The sequence below is a fragment of the Callionymus lyra genome, chromosome 7 (genome assembly GCF_982586985.1).
Source record: "Callionymus lyra chromosome 7, fCalLyr1.hap1.1, whole genome shotgun sequence".
NCBI classification, from domain to species: Eukaryota; Metazoa; Chordata; class Actinopteri; order Syngnathiformes; family Callionymidae; genus Callionymus; species Callionymus lyra.
Genome location: NC_141824.1, coordinates 2,236,636 through 2,263,939, shown reverse-complemented (window position 1 = coordinate 2,263,939; position 27,304 = coordinate 2,236,636). Strand labels below are relative to the sequence as shown.

General features: G+C 39.9%; 1 protein-coding gene across 2 annotated transcripts; it reads left to right on the top strand.

The window, feature by feature from the left end:
- Window positions 1-896: 896 nt before the first annotated feature.
- On the top strand, window positions 897-27,287 carry sgcg (sarcoglycan, gamma). 2 transcript variants are annotated; one of them, XM_087795700.1, is made up of 9 exons: window positions 897-1,058; window positions 11,459-11,660; window positions 13,720-13,824; window positions 15,038-15,125; window positions 19,552-19,671; window positions 20,183-20,255; window positions 20,311-20,434; window positions 20,468-20,626; window positions 26,318-27,287. In XM_087795700.1, exons 2-9 carry the CDS (start codon window positions 11,466-11,468, stop codon window positions 26,483-26,485), a joined length of 1,032 nt encoding a protein of 343 aa, XP_087651826.1. In that variant the 5' UTR covers window positions 897-1,058; window positions 11,459-11,465; the 3' UTR covers window positions 26,486-27,287. The 2 variants fall into 2 exon arrangements, with proteins under 2 accessions (XP_087651826.1, XP_087651827.1); XM_087795701.1 differs by lacking the exon at window positions 20,468-20,626.
- Window positions 27,288-27,304: the final 17 nt, after the last annotated feature.

The following is a 27,304-nucleotide window of genomic DNA, read 5'->3' as shown; positions in this document are numbered from 1 at the left end:
TGTGATGTGTGACTCTATTGTATCATCTGTGTGTGTGTGTGTTGTTGTGATGTGTGACTCTATTGTATCATCATCTGTGTGTGTGTTGTTGTGATGTGTGACTCGATTGTATCATCATCTGTGTGTGTGTGTTGTTGTGATGTGTGACTCGATTGTATCATCTGTGTGTGTGTGTTGTTGTGATGTGTGACTCTATTGTATCATCATCTGTGTGTGTGTGTTGTTGTGATGTGTGACTCTATTGTATCATCAGTTTGTTTGTACAAAACTCTATTTTCTTTGAAATATTGACTGATAAGAAAATGATCTTAAGCTCCGCCCACTGAAAACACTTTGTTTTTCTGGAGATTAAATCTTGTTGACCATAACCACACCCACTCTACTGTGATTGGTCAAGCATGGAGGGTTGTCACCGCGCGTCATCAGTCGTCTCCATCTCCAGGGGACTCGTTGTATAAACAAAACGGGACGTGACAACAAATACATTTTATTATTATTTATTATTATTAAAAAAAAGTAATCTACATTGATTTTGAGCCACAAAATATCTCAATTTGTTTTTCCTTTTTTATTTTCTGTCATTTCATTTTTCCGTAATTCTTTCCTATTTTAAACACTTGTTCACAAAAGTTGTTTTTCTAACATGTAATTACAGCCTAACACGAGTTTAACAGAACAGTCACTAACTTGACGTCTATTGTTGGTGAACTAACCCACATCTGACTGTGTAATAATTGATATAAATCCTTGAAACAAGTCTTCATGAATCCTCTCTCCCTCCCTCTCTCTCCTTTCTCTCCCTCTCTCTCCTTCTCTCTCCCTCTCTCTCCCTCTCTCTCCCTCTCTCTCCTTCTCTCCCTCTCTCCCCCCCCCCCCCTCAGAGTCCACGCCTGCAGGGGGGGCACGAGGCGCCACAGTGTCAGGAGGAGCGCCGTCTGCTGGAGATTATTCAGGTCACTTCTCTCCTGGATTTACGGCTGCAGCTGTTGAGCGTCTGACAGACGAGTGAGCGACTCAGAGCTCGTCGAGCGGCGAAGAGAGAGAAGCTCCAGTGATCGGTGAGTCGCCTTCACTCTTCCTCGCACACTTTCCAACACTCACTTCATCAACACTTGAGCGTCTGTCGTATAAAAGTCTCGCTTCCGTCCGGACGTTTTTTAAACGAGTGAATCCGTCGAGAGATGAAGAAATAACTTTGTGAGTAGAACCTGGTGATTATAACTAGTTTAGTTTCTGTTCTGTTGAACAGATTTAACTCGAGCTCGTGCAGTAAATGTGTTTAAATTTAGATCTTTACACACTGGACTATTTTGGGAAGACGACACGGCAGACGGTCAACAGAAGTGACCAGCTGGAAGTTTTCTCTCATCACCTTTGTGAATATCTTTAAATAGTTTGGTCACATTTGGAGCTTTTTTTTCAAAGATATTGAGTCAAAATCCTGGAGTCGTTTCCCTGAACGTTGTCGTCCCGTGAGTGGATCGAGTGTTTGATCGTGAGTGGATCGAGTGTTTGATGGTGTGGATCGAGTGTTTGATGGTGTGGATCGAGTGTTTGTTTGTGTTGCTAAGGAGGAGAGAGTCTCGTGGTGGAAACAGAAGCCGGAGGAAATGATCCTTCTCTGGTCTTAATGTTTTCATTACACCACGTTGATCACAGTCATTAAGGTCTTAATGAAGAAGCGTCGTCTGGTCAGAGCGAAGCACGAAGTGAAGCCGCTCGACGAGGAGCCGATTTAAACCGGTGTGTTCAGGTGAACGAGGAGAAAGTGGTGCGTCTGTGTTTATCGCCGTTGGTTCGCTTCACTTTTTGTTTTTCCTACATCCGGAGAGAAATAAGGTTATTCGTCATCGTTGGGCGTCGAGTCCTGCAGCGACTCGGCTCTTGATTCAACCTCCTGCGTCTTCCAGAGGTCGACCTCGACTCTCATCTGCAAATAATCCCAAACAACAACAGATAAATCTTCCGTTCACAGCCGCAGACGCTTCACACCTGAATATCTTTGAGACATAAAATACCTTTGGCTGTGTTTGTGGCCCCAGAACTATAGACTGAACCCCAGAACTTATCATTTAAGTTTGACTATTTATCTCTAGTTCAACTTTCATTTACTTTTAAACATCTATATGAGATTTTTTTTTTTTTTATGGAATCTACAAAATATGTAATGAAAGAATATTTCAAATGACAATTGTAGTTTATTTTCATAATGTATATATAAACTTAGTTAGTTTAGTTTTATTCCTTTAAAGTGTTGAACTGAATTTATTTTTAGATCAATGTATCAATATTATTTTTCGATTCAAAATGTTTGTTTTCGTTTGACGCTAACAGTTAGCAACCAACAATAGTTAGCAACCAACAACATTGAGCAACCAACAACAGTTAGCAACCAACAACAGTTAGCACCCAACAACAGTTAGCAACCAACAAAAGTGAGCAACCAACAACAGTTAGCAACCAACAACATTGAGCAACAAACAACATTGAGCAACCAACAACAGTTAGCAACCAACAACAGTTGGCAACCAACAATAGTTAGCAACCAACAACAGTTAGCAACCAACAATAGTTAGCAACCAACAACATTGAGCAACCAACAACAGTTAGCAACCAACAACAGTTAGCACCCAACAACAGTTAGCAACCAACAAAAGTGAGCAACCAACAACAGTTAGCAACCAACAACATTGAGCAACAAACAACATTGAGCAACCAACAACAGTTAGCAACCAACAACAGTTGGCAACCAACAATAGTTAGCAACCAACAACAGTTAGCAACCAACAACAGTTAGCAACCAACAACAGTTAGCAACCAACAACATTGAGCAACAAACAACATTGAGCAACCAACAACAGTTAGCAACCAACAACAGTTAGCAACCAACAACAGTTAGCAACCAACAACAGTTAGCAACCAACAACAGTTAGCAACCAACAACATTGAGCAACAAACAACATTGAGCAACCAACAACAGTTAGCAACCAACAACAGTTAGCAACCAACAACAGTTAGCAACCAACAACAGTTAGCAACCAACAACATTGAGCAACCAACAACATTGAGCAACCAACAACATTGAGCAACCAACAACAGTTAGCAACCAACAACAGTTAGCAACCAACAACAGTTAGCAACCAACAACAGTTAGCAACCAACAACATTGAGCAACAAACAACATTGAGCAACCAACAACAGTTAGCAACCAACAACAGTTAGCAACCAACAACAGTTAGCAACCAACAACATTGAGCAAATAACAACAGTTAGCAACCAACAACATTGAGCAACTAACAACAGTTAGCAACCAACAACATTGAGCAACCAACAACATTGAGCAACCAACAACATTGAGCAACCAACAACAGTTAGCAACCAACAACATTGAGCAACCAACAACATTGAGCAACCAACAACATTGAGCAACCAACAACAGTTAGCAACCAACAACATTGAGCAACCAACAACATTGAGCGACCAACAACATTGAGCAACCAACAACATTGAGCAACCAACAACATTGAGCAACCAACAACAGTTAGCGACCAACAACATTGAGCAACCAACAACATTGAGCGACCAACAACATTGAGCAACCAACAACAGTTAGCGACCAACAGCATTGAGCAACCAACAACAGTTAGCAACCAACAACATTGAGCAACTAACAACAGTTAGCAACCAACAACATTGAGCAACCAACAACATTGAGCAACCAACAACATTGAGCAACCAACAACAGTTAGCAACCAACAACATTGAGCAACCAACAACAGTTAGCAACCAACAACATTGAGCAACCAACAACATTGAGCAACCAACAACAGTTAGCAACCAACAACATTGAGTGACCAACAACATTGAGCGACCAACAACATTGAGCAACCAACAACATTGAGCAACCAACAACAGTTAGCGACCAACAACATTGAGCGACCAACAACATTGAGCGACCAACAACATTGAGCGACCAACAACAGTTAGCAACCAACAACATTGAGCGACCAACAACATTGAGCGACCAACAACATTGAGCGACCAACAACATTGAGCAACCAACAACAGTTAGCAACCAACAACATTGAGCAACCAACAACATTGAGCAACCAACAACATTGAGCAACCAACAACAGTTAGCAACCAACAACATTGAGCAACCAACAACATTGAGCAACCAACAACAGTTAGCAACCAACAACAGTTAGCAACCAACAACATTGAGCAACCAACAACATTGAGCAACCAACAACATTGAGCAACCAACAACAGTTAGCAACCAACAACATTGAGCAACCAACAACAGTTAGCAACCAACAACATTGAGCAACTAACAACAGTTAGCAACAAACAACAGTTAGCAGCCAACAACAGTTAGCAGCCAACAACAGTTAGCAACCAACAACAGTTAGCAGCCAACAACAGTTAGCAACCAACAACAGTTAGCAACCAACAACATTGAGCAACCAACAACATTGAGCAACCAACAACATTGAGCAACCAACAACATTGAGCAACCAACAACATTGAGCAACCAACAACAGTTAGCAACCAACAACAGTTAGCAACCAACAACATTGAGCAACCAACAACAGTTAGCAACCAACAACATTGAGCAACAAACAACAGTTAGCAACCAACAACAGTTAGCAACCAACAACATTGAGCAACCAACAACAGTTAGCAACCAACAACAGTTAGCAACCAACACATTATTTAATCAGAACTGCTCTTTGTTCATATAATAGTTGTAACTTGTTATTATGAGGAAGATTTATTTGATTTACAATAAGATAACTTTAGATTATTAAGCGTTAAATAAAGAAGTGTTTTCTTATCCGTTCAAAGCAAAGTGAGCTAATCTAGTTGCTCACAGTTAGCATTGTTAGCATTTTAGTTAAAGTAAAAGAAAACCATATATAATAAAACAATGTTTTCAGACAAGTGTCTGGGCTACTTGAAATAAATATTGATACATGTATTATCACAACATACAAATAATAATAGTTAATTAAAGCAACCAACAACAGTTAGCAACCAACAACATTGAGCAACCAACAACAGTTAGCGACCAACAGCATTGAGCAACCAACAACAGTTAGCAACCAACAACATTGAGCAACTAACAACAGTTAGCAACCAACAACATTGAGCAACCAACAACATTGAGCAACCAACAACATTGAGCAACCAACAACAGTTAGCAACCAACAACATTGAGCAACCAACAACATTGAGCAACCAACAACAGTTAGCAACCAACAACAGTTAGCAACCAACAACATTGAGCAACCAACAACATTGAGCAACCAACAACATTGAGCAACCAACAACAGTTAGCAACCAACAACATTGAGCAACCAACAACAGTTAGCAACCAACAACATTGAGCAACTAACAACAGTTAGCAACAAACAACAGTTAGCAGCCAACAACAGTTAGCAGCCAACAACAGTTAGCAACCAACAACAGTTAGCAGCCAACAACAGTTAGCAACCAACAACAGTTAGCAACCAACAACATTGAGCAACCAACAACATTGAGCAACCAACAACATTGAGCAACCAACAACATTGAGCAACCAACAACAGTTAGCAACCAACAACAGTTAGCAACCAACAACATTGAGCAACCAACAACAGTTAGCAACCAACAACAGTTAGCAACCAACACATTATTTAATCAGAACTGCTCTTTGTTCATATAATAGTTGTAACTTGTTATTATGAGGAAGATTTATTTGATTTACAATAAGATAACTTTAGATTATTAAGCGTTAAATAAAGAAGTGTTTTCTTATCCGTTCAAAGCAAAGTGAGCTAATCTAGTTGCTCACAGTTAGCATTGTTAGCATTTTAGTTAAAGTAAAAGAAAACCATATATAATAAAACAATGTTTTCAGACAAGTGTCTGGGCTACTTGAAATAAATATTGATACATGTATTATCACAACATACAAATAATAATAGTTAATTAAAGTATTTTTTATTTTTTACTTTTTTTTACTCTTTTATTGTCTTCATTTTATTTTAATTTTCACTTCAGTAGCTCGACAGTCGTCACAGTGATGCCAGTAAAACCCACTGAGGAGATGTTTTAGTCCAACCTTGACACGAGACGTTAGAAGAGCCTTCGTTCCAGAATCTTTTCTTAAACCAAGTCTTCAAATTTAAACTGGGATTGTTTTTGTCCACATTAAATGTCTTCTGTTGTAACGTCTCAGAAGTTCAGTGTTCCTGAACAAATCACTCACGACTGGACATGAAACTTGTCAAGACGCTAACTTTGGTTTTCGAGTAACGATTGAAACCTTTAACCACAAAAGTATTGAATTATTGTATAAGTTATCTTTATGAAAAGGATGATCAGAGGATGCGTCTGACAAGTATTTAAAGAACCAAATAGGTAGGTAGGTTAGGTACTTTATTGATTAAATGTTTTTTTTCCAATTAGCCACAGCAATACAGCAATTATTCATAAAAATAAAATAAGAACATAACATACATAATAATAATACATAGTACATAATAATACATAACTATTGTAATAGTTTTAGTTGCGACAACATGTTGATGCCAAAGTACATTGATATGAATAAAAGCTGTGAAGGTCCTGAGGCAGGTATCATCCATCATCCTGGTCTAGGATGTGGATTCTTTAAAGGAGACTCTGTCAGTCTCTGGACCAGCACATGGAGCCGCGAGGGATGAGGCGTCGGGCCGAACATCTGGTCCCGTCAAAGAAAGAGTTTTTAGTTTGAAGAGTAGCTCCCTCAACATGATGAACAGCATCTGTCCTCCAACGCTCGTCAGAGCCAGAGACTCGTGGAGAGGTTTGTGTCGGATCAACTCGTGTGACTCGCGACAGGATCAGACCTCGTCCTGCTGCTTGTTAATGCTGCTGGATCGATGGAGGCACCTGAGGCAGCTTCTTGGCGGCTCCTGCCGGGTCTTTGTTGAAGTCGACCCTGAGTTCCTCTGTCGTCGCTGAAGGACGCGTGAAGGTTTCTCCTGGCGAGCGAACGTTCCTGCCCTCGCTTCAAATGTGCTGAGACTCAAGGTTTCTGTTACTGTGAGACCAGAAGAATCTCCTCCGAACCACATTTTCCATCCTCACTGCAGCTGGAAACTCAGCCAGTGTTTCCGTGGACCTCGTGATCCTCCAGGTCTGAGAGTTGATCTCATGAATAAAACACTGAACCAAGCAGACGCTCATAACTCTGAGCTTCGTGACCCGGACACGAGTCGCTCGCTCCTCGGAATAGTTCTTCTTAAATGACGGTTCTGGCTCGGATCGGTCGGAACTAAAACCATAGAACTCATCGTGTAGAAATGTTTGTTTTGGACTTTTCTGTTTCTTTAATCCAAACATTTGTTTTAAGGACTTTCTTTTTATTTCTTTTCATTTTATTAGTTTTTCTTGTCCATCAATGTTAAATTAATATTTTTTAAACAATTGACTTTGATGGTATTTAAAACGGTTGTATATATAATAACAATTTCTATTTGTTAAATGTTGGTACATATCAGTTGAAATGTAGAATAAAAGAGTTTAACCTCAACAATATGACAAGAGTACATTCTTTATTTTCTCTTTTTTAATTATAATTTATTATTACTACATAATAAATTATTACAATAAGTATTAATACTTATTGTTTATGTCCTTTATTCCCCTGTAATGCTGGGTTCTCTTGTATTTAATGTTGGATGTAAGAAAATATTATGTAAAAAAATTCAATAATACTTGCATAACTTAAGGTGAAAAATATTCATGTTTAGATTTTATTAAAAATTCAAGTCAAAACTCTTTTTCTTTTTCCTGTCTTTTGTTTCGGCTTCTACTCATTGATTCATATTCATATTGCATCATGTATAGTTTCATGCTTAAATACAATGAAAAAGGCTCATTTATGTTTATTTAAACTGAAACTTGAATGATACTCTACACAACCTACACAATCTACACAATAAAACATTGTTGTGAAGATGTTTTTCTACTAAAATCTTCATTATTCAGCTGCAGCTTTCATCGACTTGTTGGTTTCTTACCGTTCATCAAAAGATGTATTTTTGATTAATAAACACAAGATTCTTCCACTGACAAAATATTTTTCACCTCAATATTTTGGGCTTCGAAACTTCATAAACCTTTTATTATAAACCAATTACTGACGTGATTGAAGTGAAAAACTAAGAAGATACAACGTAGTGAAAGAGGATTTTCTTAAGACACGATTGAAACATTTGTGTTTGTTTTTGAGTAAATGGTAAAAATGTGCGTCACGTTAACACCAGACAGAGAACGATCAATTGAAATGTTTAATTTAAATCTTTCAACTGCTCGGGAAATACAGCTGGAAGCTCAATGGACGTCTGTGAGAGCAAATCACTGCAACAACTGATTGTTTTTACAGGACTCTGTTCAAAATGTGTTTGTGACCAACTTTCAACGCAAGCTAAACACGTTGTTGCTTCTTGAAAATGCTTCTGGTGAACGTTTGACGATGATGTTGCTGCAGGTCTGATGATGATGTTGCTGCAGGTCTGATGATGATGTTGCTGAAGGTCTGATGATGATGTTGCAGAAGGTCTGATGATGATGTTGCTGAAGGTCTGATGATGATGTTGCTGCAGGTCTGATGATGATGTTGCTGCAGGTCTGATGATGATGTTGCTGCAGGTCTGATGATGATGTTGCTGCAGGTCTGATGATGATGTTGCTGAAGGTCTGATGATGATGTTGCTGCAGGTCTGATGATGATGTTGCTGAAGGTCTGATGATGATGTTGCTGCAGGTCTGATGATGATGTTGCTGCAGGTCTGATGATGATGTTGCTGCAGGTCTGATGATGATGTTGCTGCAGGTCTGATGATGATGTTGCTGAAGGTCTGATGATGATGTTGCTGCAGGTCTGATGATGATGTTGCTGCAGGTCTGATGATGATGTTGCTGCAGGTCTGATGATGATGTTGCTGCAGGTCTGATGATGATGTTGCTGAAGGTCTGATGATGATGTTGCTGCAGGTCTGATGATGATGTTGCTGAAGGTCTGATGATGATGTTGCTGCAGGTCTGATGATGATGTTGCTGCAGGTCTGATGATGATGTTGCTGCAGGTCTGATGATGATGTTGCTGCAGGTCTGATGATGATGTTGCTGCAGGTCTGATGATGATGTTGCTGCAGGTCTGATGATGATGTTGCTGAAGGTCTGATGATGATGTTGCTGCAGGTCTGATGATGATGTTGCTGAAGGTCTGATGATGATGTTGCTGAAGGTCTGATGATGATGTTGCTGAAGGTCTGATGATGATGTTGCTGCAGGTCTGATGATGATGTTGCTGCAGGTCTGATGATGATGTTGCTGCAGGTCTGATGATGATGTTGCTGAAGGTCTGATGATGATGTTGCTGCAGGTCTGATGATGATGTTGCTGCAGGTCTGATGATGATGTTGCTGCAGGTCTGATGATGATGTTGCTGAAGGTCTGATGATGATGTTGCTGCAGGTCTGATGATGATGTTGCTGAAGGTCTGATGATGATGTTGCTGAAGGTCTGATGATGATGTTGCTGCAGGTCTGATGATGATGTTGCTGCAGGTCTGATGATGATGTTGCTGCAGGTCTGATGATGATGTTGCTGCAGGTCTGATGATGATGTTGCTGAAGGTCTGATGATGATGTTGCTGCAGGTCTGATGATGATGTTGCTGCAGGTCTGATGATGATGTTGCTGCAGGTCTGATGATGATGTTGCTGCAGGTCTGATGATGATGTTGCTGCAGGTCTGATGATGATGTTGCTGAAGGTCTGATGATGATGTTGCTGAAGGTCTGATGATGATGTTGCTGAAGGTCTGATGATGATGTTGCTGCAGGTCTGATGATGATGTTGCTGAAGGTCTGATGATGATGTTGCTGCAGGTCTGATGATGATGTTGCTGAAGGTCTGATGATGATGTTGCTGCAGGTCTGATGATGATGTTGCTGCAGGTCTGATGATGATGTTGCTGCAGGTCTGATGATGATGTTGCTGCAGGTCTGATGATGATGTTGCTGCAGGTCTGATGATGATGTTGCTGCAGGTCTGATGATGATGTTGCTGCAGGTCTGATGATGATGTTGCTGAAGGTCTGATGATGATGTTGCTGCAGGTCTGATGATGATGTTGCTGCAGGTCTGATGATGATGTTGCTGCAGGTCTGATGATGATGTTGCTGCAGGTCTGATGATGATGTTGCTGCAGGTCTGATGATGATGTTGCTGCAGGTCTGATGATGATGTTGCTGCAGGTCTGATGATGATGTTGCTGCAGGTCTGATGATGATGTTGCTGCAGGTCTGATGATGATGTTGCTGCAGGTCTGATGATGATGTTGCTGCAGGTCTGATGATGATGTTGCTGCAGGTCTGACCTCCAACAGGGTCAGATTCAACGCCAACGAGCCAAGGATGTCTGAAGAGAAAACTCTTTCTAAATTACTGTTTTCTAAATTGAATCAAACTTCCAAAATATTTTCTGTTTCTGCAAATATTAAGCTTGAAAAATTAAACCTTAAAAACATTTTAACTCATTTATGCATCTTTTGAAGTATATGATCAACTTTTAAACTCTTGATAAGATCGAAGTTAAACGTCATAAACTGAAACTCCTCTTATGAGACGGACAGAAAAAGTTCTTCACTTACACCAAAGGTAACTTTTTTATTCTTTATTCTGTTAATATAAGTCCATTTACAACTTTATCGACTCAACACACATGTCAGTGAAGCTCCAGCTGATTGGACCACAAGTTAGAACCTCAACCAATGGGACGCTCTCTTTTATCATAAGCTCCGCCCATTGAGTCACATGTTGACATTTTTAATTGGATCAAGAACTTTGTCTTTCAGAGATAATTTTGTTGATGAGTTTGACTACATCCTTGAACTTGACATGTCAATCATCTTTAATCCTTGTCAATCTTCACCCTGCACACGTCATGACATCCTGCCTCTGACACCACTTGTCGGTGAGAAGGTCCATGTATCTGCAATCCAAAGAGTTTACTTCATTTTTATATACTTTCAATTGTACCTTTTCTCGATGGTTTCATCTTTTTCTCTTGACAAATGTTGGTTTTATTGGAATTCAATGATTTTAATTTCTTCTTTCTTCACCGTTTTAACCCGAGAGTTTTTCATCTTAACATCATTGTTATTAAAAAATAAAGACGGAACATAAACGATGACTCATGAACTACTTCTGTTCGTGGAAGAGAAAGAAATTACATTTTCAGTTGAAATCCACAAAACTATTTGAATCATTTCCTCCTAAATGAACGTCAACATGTCATTAAAAGTAATAAATGCAGAAGGTTCAGTGGATTCGTTGGTTGTCGGTTGAATTCCACGCGTCTTGCTGTGAACAGTGAAAGTGATTGATGGTTAGATGTTGATGTCGTCTCTGTTGTCGTCCAGTTGGCAGATGGTGCGCGAGCAGTACGTCAGCAGCCTGCAGGGCGGCGCCGCTCCACGGACGCTGCCCGACCACGTGTACAAGATCGGCATCTACGGCTGGAGGAAGCGCTGCCTCTACCTGTTCGTGCTGCTGCTCATCGTCATCCTGGTCGTCAACTTCGCCCTGACCATCTGGATCCTGAGGGTCATGTGGTTCAACACGGTAAACAGACCTCATGTGTCAATCAAAACATCTCAGCCAGACTCAAGCACAACACATGCTAAGCTAATGCTAAGAATAGTACTTGTACTTTCAGCAGAAAACTTTATTCAGATCCGTTGTATTAAGAAGCAGCAAACATGTGTTGTTTATCTTGGTTACCATGACAACACGGTAAACATCACTCTGACAGACCTGATTCTGATGTGTCAATCAAAACATCTCAGCCAGACTCAAGCACAACACATGCTAAGCTAATGCTAACAATAACAACAACTTGTTCTTTCAGCAAAACACTTTATTCAGATCCGTTGTATTAAGAAGCAGCAAACATGTGTTGTTTGTTTTAAAAGTAGATGTGTTTATTTAGGTTACCATGACGACACGGATGATTGATAATCCCTGTCGAGCGACAAGATATTCAATGGAATTGAATCTTCATTTAAATGATTTTTTAATTTGAGAAAACTAAAATATTTCTAATTCAATTTGCATTCAAAGTGAAGCTGAGGTCGTTTGTTCATCCAGCGCCGGAGTCGTTTATTTAGATTGTTGTGTCAGAATATCTAGTATTTATGATTGAATCATTGATTTATGAAGCGAAGACACAGAAGAATGTGTTTGCTGTTGGAAAACATCAGCACAGATACAAATAAAGAACTTGATGAGGTCATGAAATAGTAATACAAGTCAATTATCAAAAGCTTTATTTTGTTTTCTTCAGACCTCACGAGGCCCCCGAGCCACACGTTCCCTGGATACACTTTAGACTTTTTTCAAAACAAAATCTTAAAGTATTTATTATATAATGAGACGAGTGTGACCTTTGAACCGACTTCAGCTCATCAATGTACTTGAAAGACTTGAATATTATTAGTATTAGAATATAGTATATATAATATTAATAATAATAATAATAATAATAATATTAATAATATTATTATTAATATTAGTAGTATTAGAATATACTATATAGAATAATAATATAATAATTAATAATAATTATTACTAATAATATTATCAAACACTGTTTGTTTCATGAATCTCATGAACGTTAGTCTTATTTGAAGGTAAATCCGATCAAAACAAAGATACTGTTGTAAGTTTTACTCATTTTTATTGAAGATAAGATTCAAGATACTGTGTTGGACATGCAGGCGACCCTGTGTAGCTGGGACAGGCTTCCATGCTCAGTGAAAACTGTTTCCTGTCAAACTCTTGTGAACATTTCTTCACTTCAGCCTTGAAACCTTGAAACTGCTGAAGTTAACTTGATGGATGGATGGATGGATGGATGCATGGATGGATGGATGGATGGATGGATGGAAGGATGCATGGATGGATGGATGGATGGAAGGATGGATGGATGGATGGATGGATGGATGGATGGATGGATGGATGGATGGATGGATGGATGGATGGAAGGATGGATGGAAGGATGGATGCATGGATGGAAGGATGGATGGAAGGATGGATGCATGGATGGAAGGATGGATGGAAGGATGGATGGAAGGATGGATGCATGGATGGATGGATGGATGGAAGGATGGATGCATGGATGGATGGATGGATGGATGGATGGAAGGATGGATGGATGGATGGATGGATGGATGGAAGGATGGATGGATGGAAGGATGGATGGAAGGATGGATGCATGGATGGAAGGATGGATGCATGGATGGATGGATGGATGGAAGGATGGATGCATGGATGGATGGATGGATGGATGGATGGAAGGATGGATGGATGGATGGATGGATGGATGGATGGATGGATGGATGGATGGATGGATGGAAGGATGGATGCATGGATGGATGGATGGAAGGATGGATGGATGCATGGATGGATGGATGGATGGATGGAAGGATGGATGGATGGAAGGATGGATGCATGGATGGATGGATGGAAGGATGGATGGATGGATGGATGGATGGATGGATGGATGGATGGATGGATGGATGGAAGGATGGATGCATGGATGGATGGATGGAAGGATGGATTGTTTGTTTGTTTGTTCTATTGATTGATTGATTGATTGATCTATTGATTGATTGTCCTGCAGGACGGGATGGGACTCCTGCAGGTCAACTCTGACGGCGTGAAGCTGGACGAGGGCGAGTCCGACTTCCTGTTCCCGGTCTACGCTCAGGAGATCCACTCCAGAGACGTGAGTCCTTCGAACGTGAAGAGCTGTTTGATTGACAGCTGGTCCGCCTCAGTTCACGACTGACCTGCTGACGCCACGAGGATTAAAGAAGTTTACGGTCGACTGTGAGAAACACTTTCCTGCTGACGCTCGTGTTTCTACAGATCCTTGTTTATTCGTGTCTTGAAGCAGGAAAATGTCTTATTAATGGACTGAAGAACAATTGTGAAGGATTTACTTTGATCCTGCGGCGCCGCCGACTTTATTTATATTTTATGTCCACATTTATTCTCTTTTCTCACAAACGAGTCGCTCCCTGAAGACAAACCTTTGCTTTTATTCCTGTCGTTACTTTCATGGACGTGGGTTGCCAGGTTTCACGCCGTCGCCTGGATATCCCCCATTAAGTTTAATCTGATGATTGTTTATGACTTTATTAGCTTTTGGTTTTAGTTTGTTGGCTTGAGACAGAAATAGAATTAACACTAGTTATTAAATGTTAACTTAGTTTCTTCAAGTCGTTAAAATTAATGAACTGGAAACTTAGTTTAACACCGAGATGACTTTGACACTTTGTTCTTCGACGGCGTTCGAACCATTTTGACATAAACTTATTAAAAAACAAATTATTTTGTCATAAACAATTTAAAATAAAACAAAAAACATTAAGTTAAAAATTCTGTCCAAAGATCAAAGTTTTAAACAGAAACTATTAACTAACTCGGGTCAAACTAACTAAACTCAAACCATTATAAGTCAAACGATGATGAAATATGAATTGAATCATCGTTAAATACAAGTTTTTTATTAATTATTTGTCCATAATAATGAAAATATTATAGTTTTTAACATTTTATCTCAAAATAAAGACAATTATCTTTGAGATTTCTCAGATATTTGAAATATTTAATTTTTCTGCAAAACAACTGTAACTATTTGAACAAATATTAAAAATAAAACATGTTTAAATTAAATTCAAAAGATCATATTTAACATTTTTTAATCATAAAAACATTGTTAATTTTAAAGCTACAATAAAAAGGATGTTTTTTATGAGTTTTATGATGATAATATTTAATTTAGTGGTTGAATTAATGAGATTCAAGGAGACTTTGTTATTTTAAACGTATTTTACAGTTTTATCTTCAAGTGTTTTTACGCTCGTGATGATTGATGGAGTCGTTTTTAATCCGATAAAGTATTTAAATGAGATTATTTACATCTTTTCCTCCAGGATTCTGCTCTGTTGCTGCAGTCGTCAGAGAACGTGTCTCTGAACGCAAGGAACCAGGAGGGTGATGTCATCGCCAGGATCTCTGCAGGTGAGCGACTCACAACTACACACTCACGGACGCACACTCACGGACGCACACTCACGGACGCACACTCACGGACGCACACTCACGGACGCACACTCACGACTACACACTCACGGACGCACACTCACGGACGCACACTCACAACTACACACTCACGGACGCACACTCACGACTACACACTCACGGACGCACACTCACGGACGCACACTCACGACTACACACTCACGGACGCACACTCACGACTACACACTCACGGACGCACACTCACGACTACACACTCACGGACGCACACTCACGGACGCACACTCACAGCTACACACTCACAACTACACACTCACAACTACACACTCACAACTACACACTCACGGACGCACACTCACAACTACACACTCACGACTATACACTCACAGCTACTCACGACTACACACTCACGACTACACACTAACAACTACACACTCACGACTACACACTCACAGCTACACACTCACGACTATACACTCACAGCTACTCACGACTACACACTCACGACTACACACTAACAACTACACACTCACGACTACACACTCACAGCTACACACTCACTACTACACACTCACAGCTACTCACTCACGACTACACACTCACAGCTGCACACTCACAACTACACACTCACAACTACACACTCACGACTACACACTCACAGCTACTCACTCACGACTACACACTCACAGCTGCACACTCACGACTACACACTCACGACTACACACTCACAGCTGCACACTCACAACTACACACTCACAGCTACTCACTCACGACTACACACTCACAGCTACTCACTCACGACTACACACTCACAGCTACTCACTCACGACTACACACTCACAGCTACTCACTCACAACTACACACTCACAGCTACTCACTCACAACTACACACTCACAGCTACTCACTCACGACTACACACTCACAACTACACACTCACAGCTACACACTCACAGCTACTCACTCACAACTACACACTCACAGCTACTCACTCACAACTACACACTCACAGCTACTCACTCACGACTACACACTCACAGCTACTCACTCACGACTACACACTCACAGCTACTCACTAACGACTACACACTCACAGCTACTCACTCACGACTACACACTCACAGCTGCACACTCACGACTACACACTCACAGCTACTCACTCACGACTACACACTCACAGCTACTCACTCACAACTACACACTCACAGCTACTCACTCACAACTACACACTCACAGCTACTCACTCACGACTACACACTCACAACTACACACTCACAGCTACACACTCACAGCTACTCACTCACAACTACACACTCACAGCTACTCACTCACAACTACACACTCACAGCTACTCACTCACGACTACACACTCACAGCTACTCACTCACGACTACACACTCACAGCTACTCACTAACGACTACACACTCACAGCTACTCACTCACGACTACACACTCACAGCTGCACACTCACGACTACACACTCACAACTACACACTCATGATTACACACTCACAGCTACACACTCACAACTACACACTCAAGACTCACGACTCACGACTACACACTCACAGCTACTCACTCACGACTACACACTCACGGACGCACACTCACAACTACACACTCACAACTACACACTCACAACTACACACTCACAGCTACTCAGTCACGACTACACACTCACAACTACACACTCACGACTACACACTCACAACTACACACTCACGGAGGCACACTCACGACTACACACTCACAACTACACACTCACAACTACACACTCACGACTACACACTCACAGCTACTCACTCACGACTACACACTCACAGCTGCACACTCACGACTACACACTCACGACTACACACTCACAGCTGCACACTCACAACTACACACTCACAGCTACTCACTCACGACTACACACTCACAGCTACTCACTCACGACTACACACTCACAGCTACTCACTCACGACTACACACTCACAGCTACTCACTCACAACTACACACTCACAGCTACACACTCACTACTACACACTCACAGCTACTCACTCACGACTACACACTCACGGACGCACACTCACGGACGCACACTCACAGCTACTCACTCACGACTACACACTCACGGACGCACACTCACGGACGCACACTCACAACTACACACTCACGGACGCACACTCACAACTAAACACTCACAACTACACACTCACAACTACACACTCACGGACGCACACTCACGGACGCACACTCACAACTACACACTCACAACTACACACTCACGGACGCACACTCACGGACGCACACTCACAACTACACACTCACAACTACACACTCACAACTACACACTCACGGACGCACACTCACAACTACACACTCACGGACGCACACTCACGGACGCACACTCACGACTACACACTCACAACTACACACTCACAGCTACACACTCACGACAACACAATCACGGACGCACACTCACAACTACACACTCACGACTACACACTCACGGACGCACACTCACGACTACACACTCACAACTACACACTCACAGCTACACACTCACGACTACACACTCACGGACGCACACTCACAACTACACACTCACGACAACACAATCACGGACGCACACTCACAACTACACACTCACAACTACACACTCACAGCTACTCACTCACAACTACACACTCACGACTACACACTCACAACTACACACTCACAACTACACACTCACAGACGCACACTCACGACTACACACTCACAACTACACACTCACGGACGCACACTCACGACTACACACTCACAACTACACACTCACGGATGCACACTCACGACTACACACTCACAACTACACACTCACAACTACACACTCACAACTACACACTCACGGACGCACACTCACGACTACACACTCACGACTACACACTCTCAACTACACACTCACAGCTACTCACTCACGACTACACACTCACAGCTGCACACTCACGACTACACACTCACAGCTACACACTCACTACTACACACTCACAGCTACTCACTCACGACTACACACTCACAGCTGCACACTCACAACTACACACTCACAGCTACTCACTCACGACTACACACTCACGACTACACACTCACAGCTACACACTCACTACTACACACTCACAGCTACTCACTCACGACTACACACTCACAGCTGCACACTCACAACTACACACTCACAACTACACACTCACGACTACACACTCACAGCTACTCACTCACGACTACACACTCACAGCTGCACACTCACAGCTGCACACTCACAGCTGCACACTCACGACTACACACTCACGACTACACACTCACAACTACACACTCACAGCTACTCACTCACAGCTACTCACTCACGACTACTCACTCACGACTACACACTCACAGCTACACACTCACGACTACACACTCACAGCTACTCACTCACGACTACACACTCACAGCTGCACACTCACAACTACACACTCACAACTACACACTCACAGCTACTCACTCACGACTACACACTCACAGCTACTCACTCACGACTACACACTCACAGCTACTCACTCACGACTACACACTCACAGCTACTCACTCACGACTACACACTCACAGCTGCACACTCACGACTACACACTCACAACTACACACTCACGACTACACACTCACGACTACACACTCACAGCTACACACTCACAACTACACACTCACGGCTACACACTCACGACTACACACTCACGACTACACACTCACAACTACACACTCAAGACTACACACTCACAACTACACACTCACGACTACACACTCACGACTACACACTCACAACTACACACTCACGACTACACACTCACGACTACACACTCACAGCTACACACTCACAACTACACACTCACAACTACACACTCACAACTACACACTCACAGCTACACACTGACAGCTACTCACTCACGACTACACACTCACAACTACACACTCACGACTACACACTCACGACTACACACTCACAACTTCACACTCACGACTACACACTCACAGCTACACACTCACGACTACACACTCACAGCTACTCACTCACGACTACACACTCACAGCTACTCACTCACGACTACACACTCACAGCTACACACTCACAGCTACACACTCACAGCTACTTACTCACGACTACACACTCACAGCTGCACACTCACGACTACACACTCACAGACGCACACCTACGGTGACGACAATAGAAGTCGTTCCTCGTCCTCTGGAGCTCCAGAGAGATTTATGAAGATGTTTAGTATCTTCGTCACTGATGCTGAGAAGATGCTGACGGTAGATTAGTGTGACCTTGACGTGTGCGACGAGGATCTGATGAAACCTCCGGAGTCGAACCCTCGACCCTCGAGGCATCGAAGCACCAGTGACACTAGTTTGTTTCAGGTCCACGAGAGGCTCAGGCTCTGACTCAGAACCTGCTGCTTCAGTCCCACAGCGACAACATGCTGTTCACAGCAGATGGAGGACAGACGGAGATCGGACCCGACAAACTGCGCATCACAGGTGAGACCAGACCTGCTGTTTGGATTCATGAAGAACTTCTTGATTCTATCGTTTCTGTTTTGAAAGGTTTTGTGTTTGTTTGTTTTAATAATTTAACTAAATATTTTTTTGAATATTTTTAAAATAAAAGAACTTTTAACATTTATAGTTTAATATTCTATTTCCAATATTTGAAAAACTAAAATGTAATTTAATATTTTAATTCAAAGCCTTTTAAATGTAACTTGTTGGTATAATAGTGTAAAGTCAAGGTTATTATTAAGGTGTTTCCAGACCAGGGTCTCAAAGAACTTCAATCAAAACAATACACAGTTAAAATATACACTTTAAAAGATCAACATAAGACAAACACAAGCGTCTCAGAGAATCAAGATGGATGGATAGAATTGATAGATGGATGGAAAGAAAGAAAGAAGGAAGAAATAAAGAAAGATTTGGTTGAAAAAAGAAGATTTTTCTTCCACTTTCTTCCTCCCAGTCGTGGTGAAAGCATAAATCTTCTGTGTCTCAGGATCTGAAGGAGGTTTGTTCCAGCACTCGGTGCAGGTTCCTCTGCTGCGCTCGGAGCTCTTCAAGGACCTGAGGTGAGTCCAGAACCAGAACCACAAGTTCCCTCAGTGACGACCGGAGTCTCCTCAGGCTGGAGTGTCCGACGCGCTCGCTCACCATGGACGCTCCCAGAGGCGTGCACATCAAAGCTGCAGCCGGGAACATCGAGGCTCTGAGCAACATGGACCTGATCCTTCAGTCCAGCACCGGCCTGGTGAGTCTGTCCAACATGGACCTGATCCTTCAGTCCAGCACCGGCCTGGTGAGTCTGTCCAACATGGACCTGATCCTTCAGTCCAGCACCGGCCTGGTGAGTCTGTCCAACATGGACCTGATCCTTCAGTCCAGCACCGGCCTGGTGAGTCTGTCCAACATGGACCTGATCCTTCAGTCCAGCACCGGCCTGGTGAGTCTGACCTTCACGTCAGGAACGACCTTCACATCAACACCAGTGCTGTGTCTCAAATCACATACTTGTGTACTCAAAGTATTTTTAGTGTGTAAGTGCGTCTCAATTCTTAGTATGTAAATGTAGTGCTCCATACACACTAAATTGTCACTAAAACACACACAAAACTGAGTATGGATCGATGGACACTTTCTACACTAAACGACTCCATCTTAGTGACGTTGTAAACGGAAGTTACAACATATATATATATATATATATATATATATATATATATATTCATATACTTACAGGTGTATTTTCAGCAGCAGCAGAAGGATAAACACGTCTTCGGTGCTGATAGCAGTTTAAATATTTCTTATTATATAACGTATTTTTTCTTTATTTATTTTTCCAAACTTGCTAAACGTGCTGCCAGCAGGTGTCGCTAGTGTTCCTACAGCTGGTTGAAATCATCGTTAAATAGTAGTAGAAGAAGAAGCTGTCGCGTCATTTCCTGTTAGTGTGTAGCAGCAGAGTTTGATTTGAGACATACTATCTGTGGAGGATTAGTTACTAGTTAGTATGTACACTATCCTGATGATACTAACTTCTAGTATACTAAGAGAAGTATGTTTGAGACATACTATCTGTGGAGGATTAGTTACTAGTTAGTACGTACACTATCCTGATGATACTAACTTCTAGTGTACTAAGAGAAGTATGTGATTTGAGACATACTATCTGTGGAGGATTAGTTACTAGTTAGTACGTACACTATCCTGATGATACTAACTTCTAGTGTACTAAGAGAAGTATGATTGAGACATACTATCTGTGGAGGATTAGTTACTAGTTAGTACGTACACTATCCTGATGATACTAACTTCTAGTATACTAAGAGAAGTATGTTTGAGACATACTATCTATGGAGGATTAGTTACTTGTTAGTACGTACACTATCCTGATGATATTAACTTCTAGTATACTAAGAGAAGTATGTTTGAGACATACTATCTGTGGAGGATTAGTTACTAGTTAGTACGTACACTATCCTGATGATACTAACTTCTAGTGTACTAAGAGAAGTGTGTGATTTGAGACATACTATCTGTGGAGGATTAGTTACTAGTTAGTACGTACACTATCCTGATGATACTAACTTCTAGTGTACTAAGAGAAGTATGTGATGAGACATACTATCTGTGGAGGATTAGTTACTAGTTAGTACGTACACTATCCTGATGATACTAACCTCTAGTGTACTAAGAGAAGTGTGTGATTTGAGACATACTATCTGTGGAGGATTAGTTACTAGTTAGTACGTACACTATCCTGATGATACTAACTTCTAGTGTACTAAGAGAAGTATGTGATTTGAGACATACTATCTGTGGAGGATTAGTTACTAGTTAATACGTACACTATCCTGATGATACTAACCTCTAGTGTACTAAGAGAAGTGTGTGATTTGAGACATACTATCTGTGGAGGATTAGTTACTAGTTAGTACGTACACTATCCTGATGATACTAACTTCTAGTGCACTAAGAGAAGTATGTTTGAGACATACTATCTGTGGAGGATTAGTTACTAGTTAGTACGTACACTATCCTGATGATACTAACCTCTAGTGTACTAAGAGAAGTGTGTGATTTGAGACATACTATCTGTGGAGGATTAGTTACTAGTTAGTACGTACACTATCCTGATGATACTAACTTCTAGTGTACTAAGAGAAGTATGTGATTTGAGACATACTATCTGTGGAGGATTAGTTACTAGTTAGTACGTACACTATCCTGATGATACTAACCTCTAGTGTACTAAGAGAAGTGTGTGATTTGAGACATACTATCTGTGGAGGATTAGTTACTAGTTAGTACGTACACTATCCTGATGATACTAACTTCTAGTGCACTAAGAGAAGTGTGTGATTTGAGACATACTATCTGTGGAGGATTAGTTACTAGTTAGTACGTACACTATCCTGATGATACTAACTTCTAGTGTACTAAGAGAAGTATGTGATTTGAGACATACTATCTGTGGAGGATTAGTTACTAGTTAGTACGTACACTATCCTGATGATACTAACTTCTAGTGTACTAAGAGAAGTATGTGATTTGAGACATACTATCTGTGGAGGATTAGTTACTAGTTAGTACGTACACTATCCTGATGATACTAACTTCTAGTGTACTAAGAGAAGTATGTGATTTGAGACATACTATCTGTGGAGGATTAGTTACTAGTTAGTACGTACACTATCCTGATGCATACTAACTTCTAGTGTACTAAGAGAAGTGTGTGATTTGAGACATACTATCTGTGGAGGATTAGTTACTAGTTAGTACGTACACTATCCTGATGATACTAACCTCTAGTATACTAAGAGAAGTGTGTGATTTGAGACATACTATCTGTGGAGGATTAGTTACTAGTTAGTACGTACACTATCCTGATGATACTAACTTCTAGTGTACTAAGAGAAGTATGTGATTTGAGACATACTATCTGTGGAGGATTAGTTACTAGTTAGTACGTACACTATCCTGATGATACTAACCTCTAGTGTACTAAGAGAAGTGTGTGATTTGAGACATACTATCTGTGGAGGATTAGTTACTAGTTAGTACGTACACTATCCTGATGATACTAACTTCTAGTGTACTAAGAGAAGTATGTGATTTGAGACATACTATCTGTGGAGGATTAGTTACTAGTTAGTACGTACACTATCCTGATGATACTAACCTCTAGTGTACTAAGAGAAGTGTGTGATTTGAGACATACTATCTGTGGAGGATTAGTTACTAGTTAGTACGTACACTATCCTGATGATACTAACTTCTAGTGCACTAAGAGAAGTGTGTGATTTGAGACATACTATCTGTGGAGGATTAGTTACTAGTTAGTACGTACACTATCCTGATGATACTAACTTCTAGTGTACTAAGAGAAGTATGTGATTTGAGACATACTATCTGTGGAGGATTAGTTACTAGTTAGTACGTACACTATCCTGATGATACTAACTTCTAGTGTACTAAGAGAAGTGTGTGATTTGAGACATACTATCTGTGGAGGATTAGTTACTAGTTAGTACGTACACTATCCTGATGATACTAACTTCTAGTGTACTAAGAGAAGTATGTGATTTGAGACATACTATCTGTGGAGGATTAGTTACTAGTTAGTACGTACACTATCCTGATGATACTAACTTCTAGTGTACTAAGAGAAGTATGTGATTTGAGACATACTATCTGTGGAGGATTAGTTACTAGTTAGTACGTACACTATCCTGATGATACTAACTTCTAGTGTACTAAGAGAAGTGTGTGATTTGAGACATACTATCTGTGGAGGATTAGTTACTAGTTAGTACGTACACTATCCTGATGATACTAACCTCTAGTATACTAAGAGAAGTGTGTGATTTGAGACATACTATCTGTGGAGGATTAGTTACTAGTTAGTACGTACACTATCCTGATGATACTAACTTCTAGTGTACTAAGAGAAGTATGTTTGAGACATACTATCTGTGGAGGATTAGTTACTAGTTAGTACGTACACTATCCTGATGATACTAACTTCTAGTGCACTAAGAGAAGTGTGTGATTTGAGACATACTATCTGTGGAGGATTAGTTACTAGTTAGTACGTACACTATCCTGATGATACTAACTTCTAGTGCACTAAGAGAAGTGTGTGATTTGAGACATACTATCTGTGGAGGATTAGTTACTAGTTAGTACGTACACTATCCTGATGATACTAACTTCTAGTGTACTAAGAGAAGTATGTGATTTGAGACATACTATCTGTGGAGGATTAGTTACTAGTTAGTACGTACACTATCCTGATGATACTAACTTCTAGTGTACTAAGAGAAGTGTGTGATTTGAGACATACTATCTGTGGAGGATTAGTTACTAGTTAGTACGTACACTATCCTGATGATACTAACTTCTAGTGTACTAAGAGAAGTATGTGATTTGAGACATACTATCTGTGGAGGATTAGTTACTAGTTAGTACGTACACTATCCTGATGATACTAACTTCTAGTATACTAAGAGAAGTATGTTTGAGACATACTATCTGTGGAGGATTAGTTACTAGTTAGTACCTACACTATCCTGATGATACTAACTTCTAGTGTACTAAGAGAAGTATGTGATTTGAGACATACTATCTGTGGAGGATTAGTTACTAGTTAGTACGTACACTATCCTGATGATACTAACTTCTAGTATACTAAGAGAAGTATGTTTGAGACATACTATCTGTGGAGGATTAGTTACTAGTTAGTAAGTACACTATCCTGATGATACTAACTTCTAGTATACTAAGAGAAGTATGTGATTTGAGACATACTATCTGTGGAGGATTAGTTACTAGTTAGTACGTACACTATCCTGATGATACTAACTTCTAGTGTACTAAGAGAAGTATGTGATTTGAGACATACTATCTGTGGAGGATTAGTTACTAGTTAGTACGTACACTATCCTGATGCATACTCACTTCTAGTGCACTAAGAGAAGTGTGTGATTTGAGACGCAGCATCAGGTGTAGAAACGAGTTCAAACTCACGTGAATGAAGTCGATTCTGAGCTTCTGGTCGTTCAAGGTCACGACGTCTCTTTATAAACTTTAGAAACTAAATGTAAATCATGTTCAAGTGAGATTTAAAGTCTAATGAAGACAAATACAAACTTCTCTCTGTAGTTGTTTGGAAATAAATGAAAAGGTTTATATTTTACGCTCGTTTGTAGAAGTTTAAAGAACAACAACGATATGAACAGGAAATACTGGACTGTATATTATATTATATTATATTATATGTACAGATATTTACCTGCAGTACGAGTTCTTTAGTGAAATACGTGAAGATTGATGTTGGTCTGCAGGTCTGAAGGAAACATAGTTTATCAATATTTTTAATGATGATGTTTTTAGAACCGCATCAATATTACAAGTTTACATTATTATTATGTTTTTATTCTTGTTTTCTTTAATAATAAGTTTGAATAAAAACTGGTTAATGAATAGAAAACTAGTATTAAAATAGTTTCCTTTGTTTTTTTTCAGATGAATTCTTGTTTTTAAAGATCAAAGAAAACCTTGTAAACGTTCTGATCGATCATAACGTCCAGAGACTCTTGAGTTTGAAACATATTCAAAATAAATGGCAGCGAAGAAAATCCTATTTAATGTTGAATTAATAAAACATTACAAACATTTGAATTCAATTTTATATATAAATGCTAAATACTTTTGAAATTACATTTTTATAACTTTAGATTTCATCTGTAATATTTATTTGACTTGAGTAGAATATAATAATATGTATAATATAATAATATATATAATATAATAGTATTATTAATAATATAATAATATAATAATAATATAAATAATATAATTTTATAAATATAATAATATATCTAATATAATAGTATTATTAATAATATAATAGTATAATGATAAAATAATATAAACAATAATATAATAATAATATAAATAATATATATATATATATATATATATACAATATTAGATATAATATAATTAATATAATATAAATAATATAATATGTATAATAAGAATAGAATAATATAAGTAATAACACAATTCTCCTCGTCTTTGATTCTTCATCAACATGTTCAACGAGCGTCTCTTCTTCTCTGTGCTTCAGCTGGTGTTAGACGCCGAGACGGTTCGAATGCCGAGTCTGCCCTTGAGCAAGGGAGGCGTGTCTGGAAGTGAGGAGGGTCTGTTCGAGGTCTGCGTCTGTGCCAGCGGCAAACTCTTCCTGTCCAGAGCCGGAGTCACGTCCACGTGCAGCGAGAACCAGGAATGTTAGACTCGACTCTCAGAGACGCTCCAGTCGAGACTGATTTCATCTCATTTTTTATTGTGTCCAAACGTTTAAACTGCTGGATCCACCATCGATTTCTTCCATCGTCACCAGTCGTATGAAGGAGTTTATTTATTATTCAATGAAAAAAAGTAGTTAAAAATAATACAAAGTATTTTAAATTAATTGTTTTAATGTTGATTCAGACAAAGTTGATTTAATCAAAGCAAAAAGTTCCTTCTATATTTAAAAAAATACAGTAAAAAAGTGTTATTGATATAAATAATATTTATATTTTTACTTTATTATAAAACATTTGTCTTAATTATTAAATCCCCAAAACGTTGCTTAAATAAAAAAAAAAAAGGTTTTCTTAATTTTTTGATTAAGGTTTAAAAAAAAAAAGAAATGATAAAAAATGATAAAAACTGAATGAAGATGAAAGTCTATGATAGAATCAAGAGTCCAGGGCTGGGCCACGAGGAGCTGAACCTCAGCTTCGTTCTATGCAATAAACGTGTCGGTGCAATAACCAGGTCTGACCACATGTCAGTGTGTTTAGGTTTGAAGTGAAGTTTGGGAGGAAACGTGTGCAAATAATCTGATTGAAACTGAGAATTGAAGCCGTAACTTGATGGAAATGTTTTACATCAGCGTCGACTTTTCTTCTTTGAGTGTTTTTGTGTCGCATGTCTTTTCACGAGCGACTCACGACGTTTGCCTTCGAGTTTCTCCGAAACCTTCTCCGTCGTGTCCGTGTGGTTTGTGTATTTATTTTTGTATGTTTAATAAAGTTGATATTCTCGTACACGTGTTGGATCAGAT

Coding starts and splice junctions, on each gene's coding strand:
- sgcg (XM_087795700.1), top strand. CDS start 11,466: ATGGTGCGCGAGCAGTACGTCAGCAGCCTGCAGGGCGGCGCCGCTCCA. Junction 11,661..13,719: donor GGGTCATGTGGTTCAACACG/GTAAACAGACCT, acceptor ATTGTCCTGCAG/GACGGGATGGGACTCCTGCA. Junction 15,126..19,551: donor CATCGCCAGGATCTCTGCAG/GTGAGCGACTCA, acceptor AGTTTGTTTCAG/GTCCACGAGAGGCTCAGGCT.